Source organism: Poromitra crassiceps, assembly GCF_964638095.1.
Source record: "Poromitra crassiceps genome assembly, chromosome: 10".
NCBI lineage: Eukaryota > Metazoa > Chordata > Actinopteri > Beryciformes > Melamphaidae > Poromitra > Poromitra crassiceps.
Genome location: NC_139631.1, coordinates 9,236,140 through 9,260,524, shown reverse-complemented (window position 1 = coordinate 9,260,524; position 24,385 = coordinate 9,236,140). Strand labels below are relative to the sequence as shown.

Below are 24,385 nucleotides of genomic sequence, written 5' to 3'. Positions count from 1 at the left end.
GATCTATTTTAATACATCCATACATGGGTGAATGAGGTGCATTTAAAGCATAATCAAATTCTATCAGAAAAGCAAACTTTGGTTTGCCTGATATGAATCCACTTGTATCCAGCATGTAGCTGCAGTGCTGCAACTCGACCAGTAAGTGGCACCATTCACTCTGATTAATGTGATGGCTTGATGATAGGAAAGAATGGAGTTCAGCTTGGATATAGATTTTCTTTTTGCTTTTGAGGCATCGAACAACAATTTTATATAATTTCGATAGAATTGAATTTGTTATTAGTTACAATTGTGAGAACATCTCTGGCATCTCTCAATCCTTATTGAATAAATACATTTATTTCCTTTCTTTACTTTGAACAAGGAACATCCAAGAGTGTCAAAATTAGATTACCCATTTATTTTATGACCCCCCCCCACCACCATTTTCTCCCCAATTGTACTTGGTCAATTTCCCTGCTGCCCCCGGTCACTGCTCCACCAGATTACCCATTTCTAAATAAAACATAACCTTCTCCCCCTGACCCCAGAAACAAAATTGCTTGAGTCAAGAATACGAAACAATCAGGAATAGATTATGTTTAATGGCTTTAATAGGATACTGGGCAGAAGTTGACGATTGGCAAACAGTCAAAACAATAAATAAATACAGGCAACATTCGCCTTTCTACATGATTAAGCAAGATTAAACACTTTCACAAAACTTTCTATGATTGGAGATGACGGCATGACCAGACAAGGTGAACTGCATCAGAACGATCAAATCAAGAATAATCAAAACAGTCTTCCTTATGTTCCGAATAAAACTCAGAATCACAGTAATGCTTTTTTAAATCTTCAAACAATATTTAAAAAAAAAGGGGGGGGGGGACAGGAAAAGGAAATTAAACTAGGCACATTCAGGCACACCAATGCACATTCAATAGGTGCAGAACACTTTCTAGATGCCTCTGACCTTACATAACACTATTTCTCTAAGCAATCCTACAAATCAATACAATATAAATTCACCATCAGTGTCAAACAGATGATCGAACACTACAGAGATTGAGATCCTAAACAAAAACAGGATTACATTATATTAAAAAAAGAACATATCACCAAAGGCAAATTCACATGACAAAACCCTTCCAACAAACCATTTCCATCTACTATCTAGTCAAAATCATGCCAGCTGAATAACAATGATTCAATTTATATCCAGTGAAAATCAACTTGTTGCAAGAAGGTAAGTTCTTGAAACAAGTGAAGCTGAAATGACAAAATGATTTTTGAAGGATAGTTTTTTTCTGTGTAGGTTTCCATACATAAAAAAACACTTTCCAAACTTGACATCACAGATGCCACCAGGATTTTTAACATAACCCAGAGCTAAAAATGTGGCTCCTCTTACATACTGTATATACAGTATACATATAACGGCAAAGTGCTAAAACAGTGTTCCAAACAATTAAAAACTATATACAGCATGGTTGACCATGGCTGGTGGTCCAGTGTGATTTGTGCATCTACTTGTTCGCTGAGCGGCAGGTTTGGGGGTCAATTCACTTTCAGTTCAATTCAAAAAGTTGATGTTCTTTTCTTTTCTTAAGATTCAGAAAAGCCTAGGTTCATTACACCCAATCTACTAGAGATTAATCAACACTTTCTCATTTCCAAATAGAACCTCATGCTCATTGCTGAAGATTGCCATCTTATTATCCTCTGTGTCCAGGTTAAAGGTACAGTTCACCCAAAAACAAAAATGTTCTACTCATGATCTACTCGGAGTAGATCTTTGGGTGAACTATTCCTTTAAGTGCTCAAGTTACCTGATTAATATTCAATGATAGGGCTGGGTATTGGTTCAAATTTCAAGAATCGATTCGATTCCCATTCACAAGGTTCCGAATCGATTAATCCCGATTCGATTCGATTCCAATTCGATTAATTTCAATATCGATTTGGTTAGTGATACTAAAACATGTTTTTGAGCTGTAACCTGACTGTCCAGTTATGTAACACAGGGGTTCCCAACCTTTTTTGCGCCAAGGACCGGTAGATGCATGGGAAAAAAAAGTTGCGGACCGGTTATCAATTTGAATGGTTTTAGTTACACATACATTTGCTCACCAGGTGGTGACAAAGGGTAAATAACAGCCTTTTCATCTGTCAATAAAGACACTTTCACAATTATGCAGAGTGATTTGATTTCAGCCTATATAATTTCTAAAAGTAGATATTAATGATCAAACATTTCCATTTATGTAGCCTACAGTATTTATGTTTTTGTTTCAACTACAAACATAAATAAACGTAAACTTGAAAATATTTTTCAACTACCACACACAGCCTATAATATTATAGCCTATGTTTATAAAAAAAAAAGAAAAAGAAAAAAAAAATCTCTGGACATATGAATCGATTGATCAAAGGATTAAAATAAAAAACGGTTTAAAATCGGAGAATCGATTTTTTTTTAACCCAGCCCTATTCAACGATGAGTTTTACTTTCAGTTGGTGTTACACTTTTCAAAAATGGTGAGACTATTATTTTGAAAATGCTCAAATTTTACATTAATTTTCAGCATTCATCTAAACCAATTGAAGTCAAACACAGGGCTGGCCCTCGTCCTGTGGGGTGGGTGCTGCCTCTCCGTCCTGCTGCTCATGTGTTGCAGCTCTCGTCGTAGGAGGGAGGTGCCTCTGCAACAGACAAGAGCAGAGGTACAATATTACTCAATGTACACAAACACTCATAATTAATAATAATAATTGATTGGATTTATATAGCACCTTTCTAGACACTCAAAGCGCTTCACATATCAGGGGAGGGAACTCAACACATCCACCACCGATGTGAAGCACCCACCTGGGTGATGCACGGCAGCCAGTTTGCGCCAGAATGCTCACCAGACATCAGCTATCACCAGTGGTGGAAATGGCCAGGATTTGCTCTGGGAACCCACTTACGCAGGGTGGGGGCCCCTTATTGATTTTACTCTTTACCATTATAGCTACATAAAAATCTCTTTCAAAAGTTACTCAAAGATTGCCGAGATCTGCCGATTATTTCCCCTTGATTTACATATTTTCCTACTATTCTCTGCTCCTTTCATGCTGTCTTCTCCACTGCTCTGCTCTCCACTTTTAGATTGCTCTGGGGCTGCCTATTGGCTGTGTTGACTGCAGTCATGGTGCCTTCAGGTACGGTCAGATTTATGAAAACGCTTTAGAGAGACAGTGCTAAACATCTATGAGTGATTTTTTTAAAGAAAACAAAACTTGAACCCTGAGGAAGAGGCGAAGAGCGTTCCCACGCAATGATTGCTATGGGAACCCCGTTCCCAACCTTTCAATGCCAGTTCCACCACTGGCTATCACAGTGGAGAGTTGAGGACTGAATGTGCCAGTAAGGAGGGATCATTAGGTGGCCATGATTGAAGGAAGGCCCATGTGGGAATTTAGCCAGGTCACCGGGGCACACCCCTACTCTTGTGAAGCGTGCCGATGGGATCTTTAATGATCACAGAGAGTCAGGGCCTCATTTTATCTCATCCGAAGGACGGGGCTCACTCAAAGGACAGAGTCCCTGGGCTCTATTCTCCCACAGGCCATCGGCGCTATTACGGGCCTTAACCGCAAAAAAACGTGCCTTGCGCCTGTTTCGGCAAGATAGCAATAGGCTTTAGGCTGCCAAATGCGCTTTAGGCCGAATGGGCGTGGCGGAGTCCCTGAATGCGCCAAAGTGGGCGTGTCGGCGCTAAATACCGGCGTACTGCTATCTTCCAGCCATCTTCCGACCTGGCCTACTTTTAGAGCTTTGCGCTTTTGAAAAGCAGGCCTAAAGCAGGATTCTGTGCACCGGGGACAGGAAAGTGAATGGAGAATACAATATATAGAAAAAAATACTTTAGAATACAATAGAATATAAGATTGCAACCCTTCTCAGGCTTTGGGTGAAGCTGTAATGCAGTTTCATAAATTTAGTTTAGGCTATCATAATAATCCCCATTTATGTGTAATATAGCTCTACGTTTTATTACCCCCCCCCCCCCCCCGAAATTAGCTAGGCTACTAATATTACCAATATTCCTAATTAATATGTATTATTATTTCATTCAGATAATTGACATTATAGGCATGTATATCGTTTAATGTGAGAGAAAGGGAGAGAGAAAGAAAGAGAGAAAGAGAGAAACTGGATAAACTGTTGTGTAGCGCTTCTTCAAACCCCACTCTTCCTTACAGCTATTCATTCCAGAATAGTCTGTTGTATTTATATTTTCTCTGTGCAAAGCATAGTAGTTAGAATTATTTCCAAATGTTTCCCCCGTCTGTGGCAGCGGCGCTGTCCGAGGTGCTGAACAAGCCGCAGCGCATATCGGCCCTCCCGGCGGGGTAATTCCCCTCCCCAAACAGTGCGCGATGGTACATTTGAACCTGGATGGATAGATGAATAAATGACTTAAGTAAAGAGTTGTTTTGTAGCTATTCAAAATGGATGGTGGACAGATATATCACCTGATTCGCCAGCACCATTTTCTCCTCAGCAGAGAACTTTGCGGATCGGTTGTGGTCTGCCATATTGATCACACTGCGCCAGCTGCTGCCAATCTGGCTATTAAAGCCACTCTGATTGATTACTGAAGATTTTATTGAGAATGAACATATTTGTCAGCGCCTGTGGGCAGGGGGTGGGGGGGGGGGGCATATATAGGCCAAATAAAATACAATTACTCAATAATAAAATCCTGTAAATAAAATAGAATAAAGTAATCAGATCCAGTAAAAGTGATAGGTGTCATTCAGAGGATGTTGCATCGTGCAGTGGGGGAGAAGAGATAAAACGATATCATTCTGCCCAAACTTTCATCTAATCTCATGACATCCAGCCATAGGCTATATAATTTTCTATCCGATGCATTTAGAACATTATTTTCACTTTGGTCTTGCTATAGTGTAGCGCAGTGATTCCCAACCTGTGGTCCGCGGCCCCCTGGTGGGCCGCGAAGGTATTGCAAGTGGGCCGCCAAATCATTTCCAAAAAAGTATGATTTTTGAAAAAAAAAAAAAAAAAAAACAATTTTTTTTGGAAAGATTTTGAAAAATCATACTTGAAAAAGTATGATTTTTGTTTCTTTGATGTTATTGCTTTTGCTTGAATTGAAGTTTCATCTTTACATCATCTTTATATTGGGTTTGTGTTTATTTGTAACCCTATCGATTTAATGGGCTTTCTTCTGATATTTGGATTTTGTTTGGATCTGATATTGGATGTCAAATTGTTATGAGAATGCATTTTTCCATTGTTGAAGGATACCGTTATTTATTAATCATTTGTTAATTAGCCTGTTACAGACAGCCCCTTGCTTGTCATTTCTGACATCTGTGTGGTGCTGATGGACAGCTCCTTGAATGATTGGTGTGTGTGTGTGTGTGTGTGTGTGTGTGTGTGTGTGTGTGTGTGTGCGTGTGTGTGTGTGTGCGTGTGTGTGTGTATGTGTGTGTGTGTGTGTGGACAGCTCCTTGAAAACTGTAATACTGAAGGTGTTGCAACATGTTACAGGTGCTGTGTTAGTGACTGTGGAGCTTCCACATGTTTCTCCTGTATTCAGTTCAGTCCTTTATGTTCAATTTTCAATAAAAAAGTGCTCTGAGAACGCATTATATGGCCTTTGTATTTATGGGGTCGGAGGTGGGCCGCGAACATTTTTGAGACATAAAAGTGGGCCCTGAGTTGGAAAAGGTTGGGAACCACTGGTGTAGCGTATTTACATGCTTGCAGTATTTTAACTGCAGTTAGATTGGTTTGAGAAGCATAATAATATGGAATAATAGCCTATATATGGAGATAGACAGACCGGATGAAGGGAGGGGGGGGCGGCGGAGCCCTTGGCTTTGTCTGGTTTTACCGGATTTGTCCAGGAATTGGAGCTTAAAAGGCAAGCGTGTGTCTCTTCCCTGCAATTCTCCAATGAGCGGACAATGCATAATTTTACGCTTAAAAGGCGTGGTTATAATGGTTGAGGCTGAGTTTAGCGCCGATACCAAGATATCAAGTGCGCCTTTCCACGCCCACTGCTTTGCGCTGCGGCTGGCGCTCGGCCTAGAAACTGCGCCGCTGCAACGATAGAGCCCCCTGTCTCTGCACTGGGCATTGGGGAGATTATTCATCAGAAAAGATTATTCATCAGTCCATTCAGACCAGAGAGGAAGAGCACCTCCTACTGGTCCACCACCACTTCCAGCACCAGTCTCCCATCCAAGGAGTATCCTAGGCCAGACCTGCTTAGCTTCCCCACGAAAGCCAGTAATGTAATGCAGGAGCCACTTATGCTCATTGAGTACGTTTACATGCACTCTAATATTCCACTACTATTCCGAACATGCCAATATTCCACATTTGATACAGGTCATTTAAACAGCATATTATTCTGGTTGGATTTTCAGAATTAGGTCTTTTTCTGAATAGAGATGAAACGGTATGAAAATTTCATATCACGATTACAGTGACCAAAAATATCAGTTATCAATATTATCATGGTATTGTTAAAATGTGCTGAAAATGTTCAAAAAGTACAGATACATTCACTGAAATCATTTCACCAAGTTTTATATTGAAAACTCAGACCAAAAAAGGACGGATACACTCACTGAAATCAGTTCATCAAGGCTGCGCGCCTGCGTCTGGGAGACTGTTGCTAACTTTGGTTAATGAAGGACAGTATTTACTGTGTTCTTCAAAGTGCTATAATCAAGCTAATCACGGTAATACGGTTTTAATGAATGAACATTACCGTCATGAATTTTATCACGGTTTATCATTAAAACCGGTTATCATTCCATCCCTATTTCTGAATTTAGCTTTTTCCGATTAAGATGTGGGATATGCCAATATTATTCAGGTTTTAGGTTTCTTTGGACATGTATACAACGCATTCAGAATCTCAATCGGGGGTTTTACCACAGTTTGCAACACACAGGTCTTCCCTGTTTACGGTCAGCTACAGTATGTGCGTTGTAAACAAACCAACTAGCCAGAGATTCACGCCCAAAAGAAAAACACACTTTCTGGTCGGAAGGAGAAACACACCTACTTGTAACCATTATGAAAGACTTGGATTTCAACAGGTTTTTGGATATGCGCCAATATTGCAAATGCCAATCTTTTCAGCTGTAAGCTCGAATGATGCTGGTAAGAATAGGAAAATAGACAACGAGGCAGCCAGCTGACTCGTTTAGCTAAATGGTTGTTTGTAAATGGTGTGTAGGTATGTTCATGCACCCTAACAGCCATCGGGGGACAGATTAAGAGAGGAGTATGAGTGAGTGAGTGAGTGAATGGATGGATGAATGAAATTAGCCATAGGACTTACAGTACGTCATTGGGACGTTTTACGTTACCGTAATCAGAGTATGCATGGCTGCATGAACACTGGAATATTTAGTGGAATATACATTTTCATTAGCTATGTAAACAGCTTCGCCGGAATATTGTCTTTTTCGGAATAAGGGCAAAACTGGGAATATTGTGTGCATGTAGTAGTCTGTGAGAAAGAAAACCACAGCCATATCAGCCTGGGGAGTGGCAGTTTTCATATTCCAGCTAATGTAGACACACAAGACACACCCACCCCCACCCCCACACAGACACACCCACACACAGAGACACACACACACAGACACACACACACACACACACACACACACACACACACACACACACTCTATTTTAGTCACTCATACTGACTCTCATGAAACTGACGGAAATGGAGAAACAAACCAACTGTACTTAACCGATACAATGATGAAGTAACATTTTCTGCACACAGAAAGGCACTGTTCTGATTCTCCAACAGCATGTTTTGCCTAATGTTCGACCAGAATCACCATGACATTATTAATATTATAATAAACATAACCAGTTATGCTACTGAGGTCATTCGTAAGTAGAAAATGTCTCAACATACTTGTCTTCACATAACAGATTAGCAGTATTAATATGAACTCTGCATCTTCAAGTTGTTACAGTAGTTTCTAGAAAATCGGTTAAATACTCATTAATATGCAAATGTATGCGGCATGGCGTTCCAACTTCTAAATCAGATAATTTACTTTACAGGGGGAACCTGTGGTGTCGAGGGCTGGGTATCGCTACTTGATACCTAAAAGCCTTTCATGCGCCGAGGGGTGCGCCGTGGCTGGCGAGCCTGCCGGCGCGACGCAGCTGACGTGAACAGCGCAAGTATAATATAATGTAGATGGGGAGACAACAGGAGAGAGTGAAAGCTATGACCAAGTATATGCACTACATTCTCTCCTTGGGCTGACTTCTAGTCATTGAAATCCTAGTGAAATCTCACAATTTACTAATTTTGCTGGGGACTCCCCTGTGGTGGTGAAGTCGAGTGCGGCGTATGTGGCAGAGATGGCAGTTCAGCCCCCACCACGTTCAAAAGTATGGCTATACTACAAGCCTGTGGAAAAAAGGTATCAAACTCTACTCTATTTGTATCTGCATCACTTTAAGGGTACTGGTATCAGTACTGATATCATAATTTTTTAAATGATACCCAGCCCTAGTGGTGTCTGTATGCAGTTTCTATCATGTACTGTATTGTGACAGAGGTGGTACATAAAGAAAACTAACATACAAAAGGACAAATACACAGAATAACAGGAAAAAGCATACAGTAACATAATGCAGACTGTGATCAAGTTAACACAAGCGTTAAACAAAAAAGTGTTTTTTTAAGGTGTTTTCAGTTCACCGAGTTGGGAGTACTGCTACTACTACCTCTATGTATAAGGGTTAGCTTGGATGGTGCAGACTGACCTTGTGGATAAGCAGAGTTCCTGTAGTCCGGAGGCAGGATGAGCGGGCAGGAGGTTGGCATGGGGTTGGCGCTGCTCTCAGAGAAGAAAGGTATGGTGGCTCCGGTGGACACGCAGAACAGAGGTCCGCTGGAGTCCGCGGCGGGGCCGTTGTGCCGCTGGTTCTGGGAGAACGTGAGACCCGGGGCGTAGCTGAAGGCACTGGGCGACACGGCGCTGTGGGGACCCGAGACGCCCAGCTGGGAGTGGCTCTTGGTGGGGATGGCTTCGCTTGTCGTCCCGCCCGCGGCTCCCTGGTGGTCCTCGGCTGGAGGAGCGCTGGGCGAGGCGTAGGAGGAGACTCTGGAGCGAGGGGCGGGACGCGGCGCCGGCTTGGGAGCGGGGCGAGGGGGCAGGGTGGGGGTGGCGGGGTCTGAGGCAGAAGTTGCGGTCGTTCCGTCTGGAGTGGAGGTAGAAGGAGCCACTCTGGAGGAAGCCAGTGCTCTTTTGTCCAGTGACACGTTCCCTATGTGGATGGGTAACGTCAGCATGACTTCTGGAGATTTTAGACTGACCTGGGCGTCCAGAGACAACGTGAGCGTTAGTCAAGTTTACCGTGGAAACATACAGTATATTTACACCCACAGCACAGTGTTCTCCTCCATAAAAAAGGTTTATATCCAATCTATATGGAAATATTTAAGAAGGAGGGCACCATTACTTATAAACAATTTGTGAGATCTGCCCTTTAGATTGCATTTGGTGATGTCTCCATGTAGTCAGGCTCTCTCTTTCATGGCTTTGACTAGCCAATGATAGATAGACCAATGAGCGATGCCATCAGTAGTGAGGATGCTGAAGAGGCAGACAAATAAAATGGCTTTTATCTACTTGACATCACCGTTCTGCATGGAGGCGCCACATTTACACTCGATACACTGCAGTGCACGGGTATTCTGCTAGTATGTATGAAATGTCATATGCTTCTCAGATTTCATGTCACTTGCTTTTCAGCAGACGACTCTTAAAAGATTGTGAACCACATCAAAGAGTGCGACTTTAGCCACTGTTCCGCTCCATATTGAATTGACATTGAAGTGACATTTAATTTCAAATTTTAATTAGAGGATAAACCCCTTGAGATGCACCATCTCGTTTTTTCGAGGGGGGTCCTCAGGCACAACATAGGAAATGACCGCAAAATGTGGTGACACACATGACCAACGTGAAACAAAATCATAACTGAGAATTGACAGAAGCGAAATTGACCAACGCCCAGCAATGCTTCCTATCCTATAGTCTCATCACTGCAAGGAGATTGCTTCTCATGCACTGGAAAAAAAGGAAGCCCCTACCACAAAGATGTGGCTTAGTGACCTTACAAACACACTCCACTTAGAAAGAATAAGGTACTATTATGGACAAACTTCCATTTCTTGATAAGGTGTGGTCGCATCTAATTCAGTATCTTGCACTCTAAAATAAAATTGGCACTTTCCTCTCAATATCAACAAAATATGTTTGACAGAAGAATAGGGTGAGGCTGGGGGAGAGTCAGGAATAGAACTGAGAAACTAAGTTAATGGAGAGCTTTTTCTTTTCTCTTTATTTTCTTTACTGTTTTGTATTTGTATTGATATTTGTATGTATGTGTACATGTTCAAATTCAAAAAAGAGCATTTCATGATCGAACCTATATCGGTAAAAATGGAATAGAATATACTATGTATGCACTATGTATGTATGGAATATGTGTATATATTGTCATGCTCAAATAAAACACATTTGAAACAGAGAATTGACAGAAGTGCTTCTTACTTTGAGATAATATTCAATCTTTATGAGTTCGCAGCCGGAGAGGCAGGACTGAGGGAGAGGAGGGACGATGATCTGCTCCTTCCACTCGGCCTCCTTGCCGGGCTTCACCGCACCTCCCTCCACCTCGGCTATTGCCCTCACATCATGGGTGGGCCTCTTGGTCTCGTACGTCACTCTCTGAAACGCAAACGTGCAACAACAAAAAAGCATTACACTAAGCATCTACTCTATGTTGTCAAAAATAAGTAACGCTCTGCCATTTTCAATAGGCAGGAAATAATTTGTTACTTCTTCTTTGACTTAATAAAAGACAATTCTTGTTTTCACTGCTGTCGGATGACAAAATATTAACTTTTAAACAAAGTAAAAGAGAGAAAGAACTTTTCACATTGACAGTTATTAAATTATTCAAACGTGTTTTGAATGTGTTTCATTGACTGCTGGGTTCTGAAACTTGCTCAGGCCACAAAGAATAACAGTAAAATCATACTCTGATTATGGGAAAACTGTCTTACTCCACTATAAAAATTATTATTATTATTCTAATAATAACAATAATAATAAATGATTTTTGACAAATCTTTTTATCTATGGCATTGGCTCGCTAGAATGTAAACAACAACTCAAAAATGACATTACAAAGTGACATTAATATAATATGGATGCCGAGCTTGTGAAATTGTGATGGTCAAACATCTCATTTGTAGTACAGCAGAATCAAATGGAGCTTCATTTTTCTGCTCCACAATACGTATATTTACATTTCATTTATGTATTGCGATACAGTGAATTTCAATATAATGGCAATATATGGAACAGCAGTGTGTTTACCTGCATCAGACTGGCCATGACGGTGCCCGTGGTCTTCCCAGACTGGTTGTGGATGTTGGCGGTCAGCTGGATGATCTGGCCCGGCGTGTAGCCCTTCATGTCACTCTGGGCCTGCAGGAGCACCGTGCCGGACTTCACCAGCATGTAGGTGAACTGCCGGGTCACCGCAGAGGAGCTGGGGCCCTGCGCCAAAAAGTTAGGGTCAGACTGATGTTTGGGCTTTTGAAGACTGATACAGATACGCATACATTTTTCCTGAAGCTGCCGTTCACACCAGGATTGTATTCTTGTCAGGGTGGAAAAGCCTTTGAAACAGTGTTTAGAGGGACTAGACTAGCACATGCTTCCTCCGATACATGCGCAGTCGCGTAGCGCGGGGGATGATCGCGATATTCCTACCAGTTCAATCACTCTTGCACACACGTCCATTGCTCTTTTTCGAGGCAGGTGGTGTGTGAAACAAGGACGCACAGTTGGCCAGAGACACACATACAGACACTAAGCGGAATGTAGCCTATTTACTAGCGTTAAGTAAAAAATAAATGTATCAAAAGAACTTAAATTTCTTTTCTTCCATTTTTTTCTGATTTTCTCCCCAATTGTACTTGGCCAATTCCCCCTGCTCTCCCGGTCATTGCTCCACCCCCTCTGCCGATCTGGCGTGAGTCGTAGATGAGCACATGCTTCCTGCGATACATGTGCAGTCGCCAGGTGCTTCTTCTCACCTGGCAGAGAGGAGTTTCACCAGAGAACTTCAATTTCTATTTTTGCACAGAATATATAAATTCAAGCATTTTCAATTAGCCATGTCTATTTTCAAAAACTTTAGACTAGAGATTAGGTGCATGGAGTAGGGGAAAGGTCTAATGGGGTCAAAACTCCAGCAACACTTGTAGTATAACAACTGTATTATTAGATTTTCAAAAAACGTTCAAGGCCTTGATCAAGGATTTCAAGAACCCCTGGGAACCCTGTACAATAAATATGTAATCAATCAAACTGCATCATATCCAGCATAATATCAGAGATGGACCCCACTGATCTTGGTGAGAAGACACAGTCACAATGTTGCTCACCAGTATGTCGGGCACTTTGTTCAGGTTGAGGAGGCTGAGCAGGTAAAAGGGTTTCTCCGCCTTATAGTCCTTGGCGAATCGCGGCGTGTCGACGAAAGCCCTCACTCTGTAGATGATCTTCCCATAGTTGCCTTCGAAAGATGTAGGAGCAGTGGCTGTGGGGGAGGAGTCAAGTATTGTGTTAGTATTTAGCAGAGCCATGTAGATAGAAGAGTCCCGACATCTCCATTCACTCCAATGGACCAGTTTTTTACTCCCAAGAGTTCCAGGAAGTAAGGTCCTGGATTAAGCAGCACTGTCGAGTTGCAGCAAAATAGACAGTTTGTGTTGTACTCTGAAAGGGTTTTCCCCCCCTTGAATCAAATTGTACATTATCAGCTTTATTTTAGCATGCAAAAGTAGCGCGAGACCCCTTCCTGGCTGTTCATTGGCTAATGAGTCTCACATTTTGGTCCTCCGCTGACGCCACTCTCTCTCTAGAGGACACTAGTATTTAGTATCGTCAAGTACTAGCTGGTTTGTTAGTAATACACATCCTGTATGTTTTCCATATTGTCAATTAAGCCATTATAGCTGGGGATTGTTGTTCACAAAAATATTAAAATTAAAATGACAATGGGTGCATCACTACATAAAATCTGACTTCATGTATATTGGGGGGGGGGGGGGGCATTTTCCCAAAGTTTGAGCAAATTTAAAATATGCAAATTCATCACTCATTTCAATATTTTTACAGACTTTCAAGGCCTGCATAGGGATAATGAAAAGTAGGTCCCATTACTCCACTTGTGAATTGTCTTCTTCACAACAAAGACCTATTAATGAGAAATTACAGCAAGTCAGCAACTCAAAAAAATACTACTTTGCTATACTTTTTCCAGTCTTGACCAAAACATAAATTTGAAATGAACAAATGTATCTTTCATTTCGCTGGTAGGAACCCCGTCCTATAGGCACTGCTGTGAATGCAAACAAGTCTGCAATCCTGCAGATCATTTTCAGCCAAAAAGACATGCAGGCATTCAGAAGGTAACAGCACACGCTAGCCTGGCGCACGTTTCAAATGACAGATTAAGATTCACAACAGTACAAAAAAGACCGGTTAGGTCGGTTTGAGTTTCTGGGCCGCTGCTAGTCACACTGTGGAGACTGTCGCTGAACATGAACTCCACCTGCTACTGGCCTAAATAGAACAGCATACAAATAATGGTTGGGGTTGGTGAGTTGGGAACACATGGGAGGGAGAACACTTCGAGATTCGAGAAACAAGTCAATTTCAAAATGCACTGTCGTTCATTCCAAGTGACAGAAGAAGCAAAACTCAGTCTTTCACTGTTCAGATTTCAATGGTGGAACCTGAAGTATGAGTTCGAGCAGATAGGATGAGCACTAATATTCCAAACAACAATGATGAGATATAGATGTTGGTCACACCTCAAAGACACAGAGGGCCAGCCACACTTTTCCTAAAAAAGGCAGTGGTGGGTGCCACAGTTATCTCCAGTAACAAACCAGTCCACAGGGGTAGACAGCATCTACAGGTTTAAACAGGCCACCAGGGCAGAAATATGGAGAAAAAGGTTCCATTAGGGCGTTCGTTCAACACATGTGACATCACTTGTTGCTGGATGACATCACAGGTGTACAGTTCAATTTCAGGAACAGTGGCCAGCTGCTTTACAAAAGGTCTTTGTACAGCAGCTGGCCACTGTTCCTGAAATCAAGTTTAGATGCAGCTATGTGTGATTTATTTATTTATTTTTAGAAAATCCTATTGCTATACCCCTCCCATATACATATTAATGCAATCTGGGGTCTCCAACCTGCACCATGCTCTTTGGCTGGTATCATGGGGCATGTCCATAAATGACATTACCATAGTCCTAAACTGAGAAAATGATAGCTTTGATTATTCTCTTCTTTTGACTTATTTTGATAAGGCTTGCTTGGGCGATATCCAAACTTTTAAATTGCGATATACCCCCCGTTTTGGGCGTGGTGACGCGCCCCGCAGTGTCTCTATGGTCTTAATGATATTAAAAGGGGTTCACATCCAAAATGCAGCTGTTTCGATGTTCAGGGCAATTTTATGATGAAACGCATCCTACAATTGTAGTCTTGACAATACATGGCCTAACATTATGTTCCTGGATTTTATTGTCATGGTCAGCTCGGGGTACAGGCATATTTAAAGGAGAGGTCTGTGGCGACTGATATTCTAATATTGACATGCAGAAAGCCTAACCCTTGTCTGGATGATTTGAATACATGCAGGTCATGTATGCGGTTAGGATCCACACAGTAATGGAAAGTAGACGTAGATTTGAAGTCTGAATGCAATCATTTATCATTACATTTATCATTACAAGAATATGTCTAACTCATCCCAGATGACTTATGAAGCTGGTTATGAACGGTCTCTGTCGGCCCAGGACTACCTCTCAGGACTACCGCCCAGGACTACCTACTGCTGCTCACATGAAAGGGTTTTTAAGACAACAAATCACATGCAACATGGACAGACCCATGTCAGACGATTTGGATGAGGTAAGATGAAACTATTAGGGAAATTATGTCATTGCATGATTCAGTAGGGGAAGGGAAATATATAAGCACACAACTAGAATGAAAATGTAAGCAATAATAATGGTAGAAGATAATAACCACTGTCCTATGACATAGAAATGTGCAACAGAAGCGCACTCAATATGCAACATGAGAGCAGAGCAGGCGAATGGCCTGGAAATGTGACAAACATTTATTAATAATTATGTCATAAATATAATATGGCTGATGTAATAAATCATCGTGGGAAGCAAAGTCGTTCTACTGGTTTGTGAACACAGCCGCCCTGTGACCATTCCTTCTTACCGTCTATTGTTTCCCTCTGTACAGTTCTTTTTGTTACTTGTGAGGGGGCAGCAAAAATGGCAATTCCTCAAATGACCACTTGAGGCTGGATGCAAGAACGAGTCAATCCCCATTCACCCCCATATTAAAATGCCCGTCTTTACAGCGCAAATAAACATGTTTAGGGCCTGGTTCAAAAAACACTTTTGGTCTGTATAGCTAAATTCAACTTTCATGACAACTGTAAGGGGAGTGAATTTTTACCACGTGCGCTAGCGCACGCTGGTCAACACGCGAGGAATTCAATGGCATCACTCAGTCATAGCATCAGTCAGTCAGTCATAGCACGGAAAGGACGCTTTTCACTCTCGGGGACGCTCGATGAGTTTCACTCTCGTTCCCCGAAAGGTGGGGAACGGAAAGGACGCTTTTCACATTCGGGGACGCTCAATGAGTTTCACTCTCGTTCCCCGAAGGGTGGGGAACGGAAAGGACGTTTTTCACTCTCTGGGACGCTCAATGAGTTTCACTCTCGTTCCCCGAAGGGTGGGGAACGGAAAGGACGTTTTTCACTCTCGGGGACGCTCGATGAGTTTCACTCTCGTTTCCTGAAGGGGGGGGGGGGGGGGGTGTTTCAATACGCCTGACCCCGCCCGCTTGGGACGCACACACTGACACACACCTCCACGCTGGCCCACGCACACACTGACTCACACACACACCTCCACATTGGCCCGTTCTACACACTCACTATTTGGTGATTATTTTGCTTCGGCCAACGCTAAGTGGCGAACTACATTTTACAGAACATTTCACAGACATGAACTCTGTCAGGGGGAACAGAAAGGACGCTTTTCACTCTCGGGGACGCTTGATGAGTTTCACTCTCTGTTGTATCTTTGCTTTCGTCATGACACTATACAAGAAGTAACACAAATTACATGGAATAATAACAATTGCCACAATTTCACATCACTCCATCCGTGGCTGTACCCCATCTAGCCACAACCCCGGGATGCCTGCATCCACGGTTGCCACACGCCACACGTGGTCTGGGGCCGAATTTTCCCTTGTTATATAACTCGCCCATTTATCATAAAGTAGATAATAAATCAGACTATGATTTTGGCGTGATTGACAGGTCGCCTGTCCAATGATGGCGCAGCTTGCCGATCACGGACCAATAGCAGATGGAGCTGCAGCTCTGTCGTGGGCCAAAATGCCAAACTAGAGGCTACAAACCAATGGCTGACGTCACACACACACACTCCGACCATCTCCGAGTCCTTCTACAGTCTATGGTTACTTGTCACTTTCATTTTTCAACATTTACAAGAGAAGAGAGGATTCCCGCACACTGTCCTTTACTTCCAGTAAACTTTTATTAGCCCCCGTTCACACAGCACGCCAAAGCAACGCTCAACCGAAGCTGTACCTACGCTGTACCCACAAGTTTCATTCCGGCGTCCTTGTTAACAGGCAAAGCCGTTCACACCACGCGCGTGCCACGCTGACGCCGTGCTGACGCCGTGCTGACGCCGTGCTGACGCCGTGCTGACGCCGTGCTGAAACTCAACACTCAGGGTTGACTCCGAATTTCCAAGCGTGACGCTGAAGCCGTGAGGCATGAAGTCAATGGGAGATGTGGGCGGGTTCAAGGCGCGAGAGTAGGCGCTGAGAGGAAAAGAGAAGGCATCTTGTGTGAACGGTAAGGCGTCTGTTCAGCTTGTGCCTGCTTCAAGCTTCAGTTCTGCTTACGTTCGGCGTCCTGTGTGAACGAGGGCTTAGATACAACCTTTCGGTCAGACCTTCATCAGGTAAAATGAAGGTCTGACCAAAACGTATCAAATAAAAGTTTATTGCAAGTTAAGGACAGTGTGCAGGAATCCTCTCTTCTCTTGCCTATGGACTTCTCCTCCTATGCACCTGTCCACAAGTAACTGAAGGTGTGCAATGCATTAGCTTCCATTGTCAAATTTTTCAACATTTAAGAAGATGATTAATAAACATATACATTAGTTAATCCTAATTAGTGAGTCAGTGTCTCTTCTCTACAATTCTAGTCTTATATTCTGCCTTATTTTACTCAGGACAACTGAAAAATGACTTCAGTCCAATGCAAATACAAACAAGTCTCACAAGTTTTTGTTTCACATGTCATGTTGAAACAAGGCAGAATCACTGCACTAGTATCATGAAAATAACACTTGACTGAAGAAAGCTTTTAAAGGAACAGTTCACTGAAAAAGTGTGATCAGATTATTATTTTTTTCACTTGTTTTTTAAATTTAAATCTAAGACTAAATACTAGACTGAATGACCTGTTAAAATAAACATGTTTGCCTTGTAGGGAGTAAGTGTAACAAACTGACTATTCTATGGATATCAGGTGACAGCCAGGTAGTGGTGGCAGATGGAGATCTCGAGAAGAGGATCTCACCAGCAGCAGAAACACAGTCTTCTCTGCTTTCACTTGAAGAGCTCCATTTCCGAAACACTTTGGAAAAATTCATTACCTAAAGTTTCTCATTGTGTCAAATATTGAAAATATCTGAATTGTTACTAAGTGCAGTGATCAAGCACTCAAAAGTAGAAATCCACCTTAAAACACAAACACTATTCATGGAAGATTCCACCCTAATAGCAGTTTTTTCCCCATATACCAATACATGGTGGAGACGACTGGTAAAATATCTCACACAAACCAAACCAGCTTGGGTCCGGCAAATGTCCTTAATTTCTCGATTACATAAACATTAATTATCCATTAAAAACAACAGCTTTAATAAAGGTTAGCATCATAGGTGTATATACACATTTAGTCATGGATTTGTTCATAACACTGGTAATTAAAGGATTTTGCGTGTCTTTTGTGCAGGTTTACAGGTTTTTAATTAGTTATCAATGGAAAGTTCCTGTCTACCTGAATCGTACATTAAATCAGAAAGTAAGCAGTCAAGATTAAGGGGGTGATTAAAGTAGTTTTGATGGGATCTCCTCCATTTCAAGAGGATTTTGCATGAACTAAGGGGTGAATGCATGCAAATGAATGGAAACGTTAAGGTTTCGTTGGTTCGTAGAGACCACCACAGCAGGAGTGTAGGAACGAACATGCCAGGACATGTCTGTCTAGCGGTGACGTGCAAGGGCAAAACACACAGGAAAGAATGTGCGCTAACAGGTGTTCATCCCCCCCATCCGTCCACACTCCTACCTGGTATGAGAAACTTGAAGGGGAAGCAGTGGTCGCCTTGTTTCAGGGTTCCTGGGACAGAGAGAGCACAGATAAGCAACTGTCAGTGGAGAACAGTAACACTGGCTCTGTTGTTTCCCCGAGAGCCAGACCTGCCCCAGGGCCCTATGCTAATTACAGTGTACACAGAACACTTCATGGGGCCACACTGAGGGATATGGGCAAAACCCTTTGTCCCAAGTCAAATGTATAAGTAGAGCACATTTCATTTCCAGACATCCCAACAACATTAATAAAGAAACAAGAATAGTTCAAAAGTTGAAGTATAAAACAGTATATTAGAAAGTGTAAAGTTAAAAGGACTTCATCAAATGGCTGCAGTAAATGTGTGTTGTCTATTTCTATTCTATTACAATTCAATCCCTCTACAGCAGTGGTTCTCAAACGCTTTTGGCTTCAGTATCCCCTTTCCCTGATTTCTTATTCCAAGTACCCCCTTATACCTGACTACAACATTTTGCTTAGAAAACTACAAGTGAAAACTATAGCATATTCAATGAATGAATGATAACCCACCTTTTGAAGAATATAGCATTACAAAATAAGAAAGAGTCCATTTTCCGCTTTATCTCAAGTACCCCTGTAGTACCTCCACCTAACACTACTTTGGGAACCAATGCTCTACAGGTTCTTGAGCGGATCGCCCAGAAAAATTAGAACGGGGGGGGGGGGGGGGGGGGGACACATTTTGTCATCAATTCAATTAGCATTCATGTGAGTCTTAATTTGAGCAAGTAATAAAGAAGAATGACTGTTCTAAACATGGGTTTTACTCCACCTTATCTTCCCATGTACAATATAGACAATTATCCAATTGAACACCAAATTAAAACCAAAATCTTCCCATGTGATATAATGCTGGGGGGGAAATAGGGGGAGTTTATGGGCCTAATGTTTTGTTTTGTAAAAAAAAAAAAGGTCCTCTTTTAGGAGGCTGATACAGCTCAAATAAAACAACTGCCATAAAGTTAACGCAACCACAAGGAGGAAGTATCTTCAAGTCAATGAGCCCTCTATTCTGTTACAGGCTGTGTGACACTATCAAGCAGGATAGCTCTATCAAACTCCACACCTGGCTCAAACTCTACGTCCAAATAGCTTCACAGAAGTTCACACTGTGGTGAGTGTGATCTGGGACTCGTCCGGTACCTTTGTCTGCCACAGACACGGTGCTGTTGAAGTACTGCTCCTCCACTGTCCACGCCGTGTCGTTCACTTTGGTGGTGACGCCACAGAAGCCGTTGCAATTCACCTTGATTGCTGCAGCAGGGAAGACATATGGCAATCAAGTCAAGCCAAGTTTATTTGTATAGCACGGATTCACAAGCGTGTGTCAGAGGGCTTTACCGAGAATATGTCTAGCTAAGCACCATCAACAAACAGGCTTGAACAATCTTATACTAGAGAGAGGGGGGGAGCGAAAAGGGGGGAGAGGGTGGGAGAGAGGGGGAGGGGAAGGAGAGGGGAGGGGGAGAGAATGGGGGAGAAGAGAGTGAGAGAACGGAGAGAACGGGGGAGGGAGGGGAGAAGAGAGCAGAACAGGGTATCCTTTGGCTGATATGGTTGAAATCAATGTCACGATAACCATAGGGGTCATTTCTCAATACCAATGTACAGTATATCACAATATGGTTCATCTAAGCAAAGTCACATTTAGTAATCCAATTATCATATTTTGATTTATACGGATACATAGAATATCACATTTCTGTTTCTATACCAAAATAGGTTGCATATCACATTTCTAGATACATGTATATCAACGTTATACACGTCATAGAGTGTGATATTGAAATACAGTACAGCGCGGTGGCCAGTAAGTGTGTTGTGGCCGGGGTGGATGGAGGGCGTGAACATTTGCCTTTCACACCGGAGAGCCATGTTCGATCTCCAGGGTTCCCAAAGTCATACATAACTCACATGATTTAAAGGTCCTAATTCGTGCAGCTGTAACCTCTTAAAAACGTGTGTCTCTGGTCCATAAAACATGATTCTGGATTAATTTGTCGAAAATATAGCAACCCCGTTTGTTGTGACGGAGTTCTCACTTCCTCATCTCGTCGCTTCCCAAGAACGGTCTGTTTCTATAATATATTCAGAACTAACAGTTCCCATTGGCCGCTGAGGGAGAGCCCGCCCCAGGCTCCCAGCGGCCAATCAGATTAGCGTCTGTGGACCAGCACGCCAGGTTGCGAGTTATCGTTAACTTAACGGTTACTACGCTAAAGAGGACATCTCAAAATGCCTAGACTTACCGAATGCACCTCTGCAGTTGCTGGATCACGTACAGTTGGCGTCGCTCCAGCTAGAAGTGTTAATTTTGTGGCTATAGACAAAATGGTGCAGGTAGCTTGTGTGAGAGAGACCCGCGCAGTATGCGTGAGGAAGCTCGTGACGTCCCAATTCCCCTCTGGGCAAACTAAGCGTTTGGGGGTGTGGCTTGGAGGAGACTGCAGGGGGAAGCTGGATAGGGACAAATCCAACTGTGGCAGTTCTGAGCTTGTGACCACTCATTACAGGGAGGGCTGACAGCAGTATATATGCATTTACAAGTAAAAACAGTTTTTGCACGGAATGGGACCTTTAACATTTTTGTTATTTAAGCCTAACCCAAACCATAATCCTAACCTAAATATGTTTTATTTGCGTTTTCACATTGGAAAGGCGGTGAGGTTTTCACATTAACCACCGGTTTGTTTTAAATTTACGTTGAGTTTGTATGTTTACAGAAACATTAAAATGCCACATTTTAGTAACGTAAACTGTAGACGTTTCATTTGAAATTCACGTTGAGATTGTACGTATCCATGAATTGCAGAAATGTACAATGGCAACATTTTATTCTGGCGATTGGGTTGAGCATTGACATTGTGAAGCTTGTCTGACCAGCTTTACCTGAAGAGGAATGTAAACAGACAGCAGGCCCAACCACCTCGTCAACAGAAACCCTCACAAAAGCAGCTTCTGGCAAAGTCAGGAGGGAGAGCTACTCTTTCCACTTGGGAATGATCTTGTAGAAGAAAAATGTCAGGTTGAGCTTCTTCAAACTTCCATTATTCCCCATAGAAAGATAGCAAACGCTTGCGAGTCGCGACATTCCTAGATGGGATTTTGGTCTTGTTAAAAATGACAAAAGCGTCCCGTATTTTATTTCAGGACTTTTCAAAAACAATGGGTTTGTCTGGTTCTATGGTTTTATTTTGGAATGTTGCCATGGGTGACTGAGTGTCTATTAGGATAGGTGTGGCGTTCTACTGTACCAGTCACACTTTCCTTTTTCCTGACAAGTTTCCTTTACAGTGGTATGAGCGGAAAGTGTGCGACTGTATTTCACAATAGGATGATGAGAGAGCATTATTCTGAAATGGAAAGATGGGAAGGATTTGATATCAGGCTATACGTTAGTTTTGACGTCAAGTAGTCCCCATGGGGCTCATTAAAGTTTCATCTCAGTGTGTGAATTTCTGTGGATTTAGGAACTGAAGTGCCTTTGTCCTGGTGCTGGAGGTGAGGGTGACCACCTGTCTGTCAGATATCTGATCCAAGACTCAGCATGGATCTCAAACATGTGGCATAGGCTATTTGAAACAACCGTCTCCAACGACATTTGTCCTCTTATTCACAGTCCAGTCCATAGAGCATGAGACACATGAGACAGCTGGAAGACTTTCGCAAACTAATAACAGAAGACTCAGGCAGATCATGGGAAAATCCAACAAACTTTAAAAAGGTCTAAATAGTTCCGTAGTTTAAACACTATGACAACTATAGATACACAAATATCACAGCAGAACTCATTGTAGGAATATTATAGTGATAGTAGAAGATTAAAAAAAGATCATTAGGTTACAAAGACGTCATAAATGCACTACCGAGTAGCCTACCACAGACACATAATAGGGAATAATAGGCTAATTATATAATCTATAGCCTAATAGATAAATAGATAGCCTAATAGATAAAGAATAATTAAATGACAATTAGGTCGCTCATTGTGAACCAGTCATGCTGCAAGTCCCTGTAGGAGTATTATAATGTTATGTAACACTACAGAAGACAAAGAAAGATACCGGCTAAGTAGCTATGATCACTTAATAGGCTACATTCGCTATTGGAATATTATTGATTCACAATTATGTGATTTGAACACAAGCATATTTCCATGGTTAACATCACAGCGTCAATTGCTACATTACAGTCCACTTCCTTGTTTGGCGACGCGACGTCTGCAGCACTGCCACAGGTGCGCAAAACTGCTAAATAAATGCGCTATTTTCGGCACCCTTACCTTTACATGGGAACGACTGCGCCACTTTGATTCTCAGGGTGCCAGAGATGGACTCGCCTGGACTGTACACGACTTTATTGTTGTCAAAAGTCAGCTCGAACTCCTGAAGCTTCCCCATCTTCACTAGGCAGGCCGAGTATCACCTCACCTGTACGCACAAACACACAGCAGCACACAGTACTTACGAGTTTTCCACCCCGCCCCTTGACGTCACGATATGAATGCTGCCTTCAGGCGCTCTCGTAGTTTCCGGGGCTCCTACATTTATATCTCGACCAAAATGTGTTTCTATATATTTTTTTAAATAGAATAGAATAGAATAGAATAGAATAGAATAGAATAGAATAGAATAGAATAGAATAGAAACACGATGTTAGAAGAAATATACAAGATATAAACAAATAAGATATAAAAGATATAAAGATTCAAAGATAGATATAAAGATATAAACTGTAGATAAATACCAAGTGTGGTAACCGGTGGTAACCCAAACATCTGCAATTGACAAAATATGTACAGGGTGCATAGGAATTAGGGCTGTGCAGTCAAATCGATACAGCAGTAGCCTATATTGCAATATTTTTTGCAATACTGTATCGATAATTCAGGGATTTATTTTTTGTTTTTCTTTGCATAGCTATGTTCAGTAAATTAAAACAAACAAAATCCAGGAGGTCTTCCTTGATATCAGTCCCAAGGACTAATTCATATCCAGTGCATATTGACTAGTCGGCTGTTGCGTATCGACTAGTCAATACGCATTTGTTTGTTTGTCTGTCTGTTTGTTTGCCTTGTGCTCCAAAATTAAAAATATAGGCAATATTTTTTCACTTGAAGACAGAGTGCCTTAAGTTTTATTCCATGGTAGGCTGCATCAAAACCTGTGGACTGATATCAAGCAAGACCTCCTTTCTTCGGTTTGTTTTATTCTTATATTTGTTATTACCTGCCCCACTAATGAGCACCTGTCGGATGAGCCATCAGATCCATGCAGCGCTTCCCTCTTCTGCTGTATATGACACAATAAGAATGCTTGTGCACTTTATTTTTATTTCAGTGTGTTCAGTATTCACTATTCAGTAACACAGTGTGCAACTGCAAATTTGAAAATGCTGTTCTAATAATTGTAATACAAATTTTGAATTACATAGTTTTGTCCACTGACGGAGTTATCAATTTAATGTGATGTACATATTACTACACTACCTGAGGGATACACAGCAAGTTGTATTTTCAGTTCAAATTTTAAATTTTCAGTAAATTATGTAGAGTATACAATATAATGTATTGCAATATGTATCATATCGTATCGCAACGTGTCATGATACAATCGTACCGTGACCCATGTATCGTGATACGTGTCATATCGTGAGGTCCTTGCCAATACCCAGCCCTAATGAGAAGTAGTAATAAGCTTTGTATTGCACATGAATTGCAGATGTTGACAGAATAGCATAGTATTGCACATAA

The 24,385-nt window shown here is 41.9% G+C and overlaps 1 protein-coding gene across 1 annotated transcript; it reads right to left on the bottom strand.

Annotated features, from left to right (window-relative positions):
* Positions 1-584: 584 nt before the first annotated feature.
* Positions 585-23,051, bottom strand: LOC310783353 (arrestin domain-containing protein 1-like). Its single transcript, XM_083644203.1, has 8 exons — positions 22,916-23,051; positions 19,777-19,887; positions 18,589-18,639; positions 12,525-12,679; positions 11,449-11,631; positions 10,618-10,794; positions 8,822-9,374; positions 585-2,688 (listed from the first exon to the last, which is right to left on the bottom strand). The coding sequence occupies exons 1-8, from the start codon at positions 23,031-23,033 to the stop codon at positions 2,651-2,653; spliced, it is 1,386 nt and encodes a 461-aa protein (XP_083500329.1). The 5' UTR covers positions 23,034-23,051; the 3' UTR covers positions 585-2,650.
* Positions 23,052-24,385: the final 1,334 nt, after the last annotated feature.

What these genes read in the sequence shown, in the direction of transcription:
- LOC310783353 (XM_083644203.1), bottom strand. Translation starts at nt 23,033, where the DNA reads ATGGGGAAGCTTCAGGAGTTCGAGCTGACTTTTGACAACAATAAAGTC. An exon ending in GCAGTCGTTCCCATGTAAAG is followed by an intron (nt 19,888 to 22,915) that starts GTAAGGGTGCCG and finishes TCCCTGCTGCAG; the next exon opens with CAATCAAGGTGAATTGCAAC. An exon ending in AGATTGAATATTATCTCAAA is followed by an intron (nt 9,375 to 10,617) that starts GTAAGAAGCACT and finishes CTGGACGCCCAG; the next exon opens with GTCAGTCTAAAATCTCCAGA.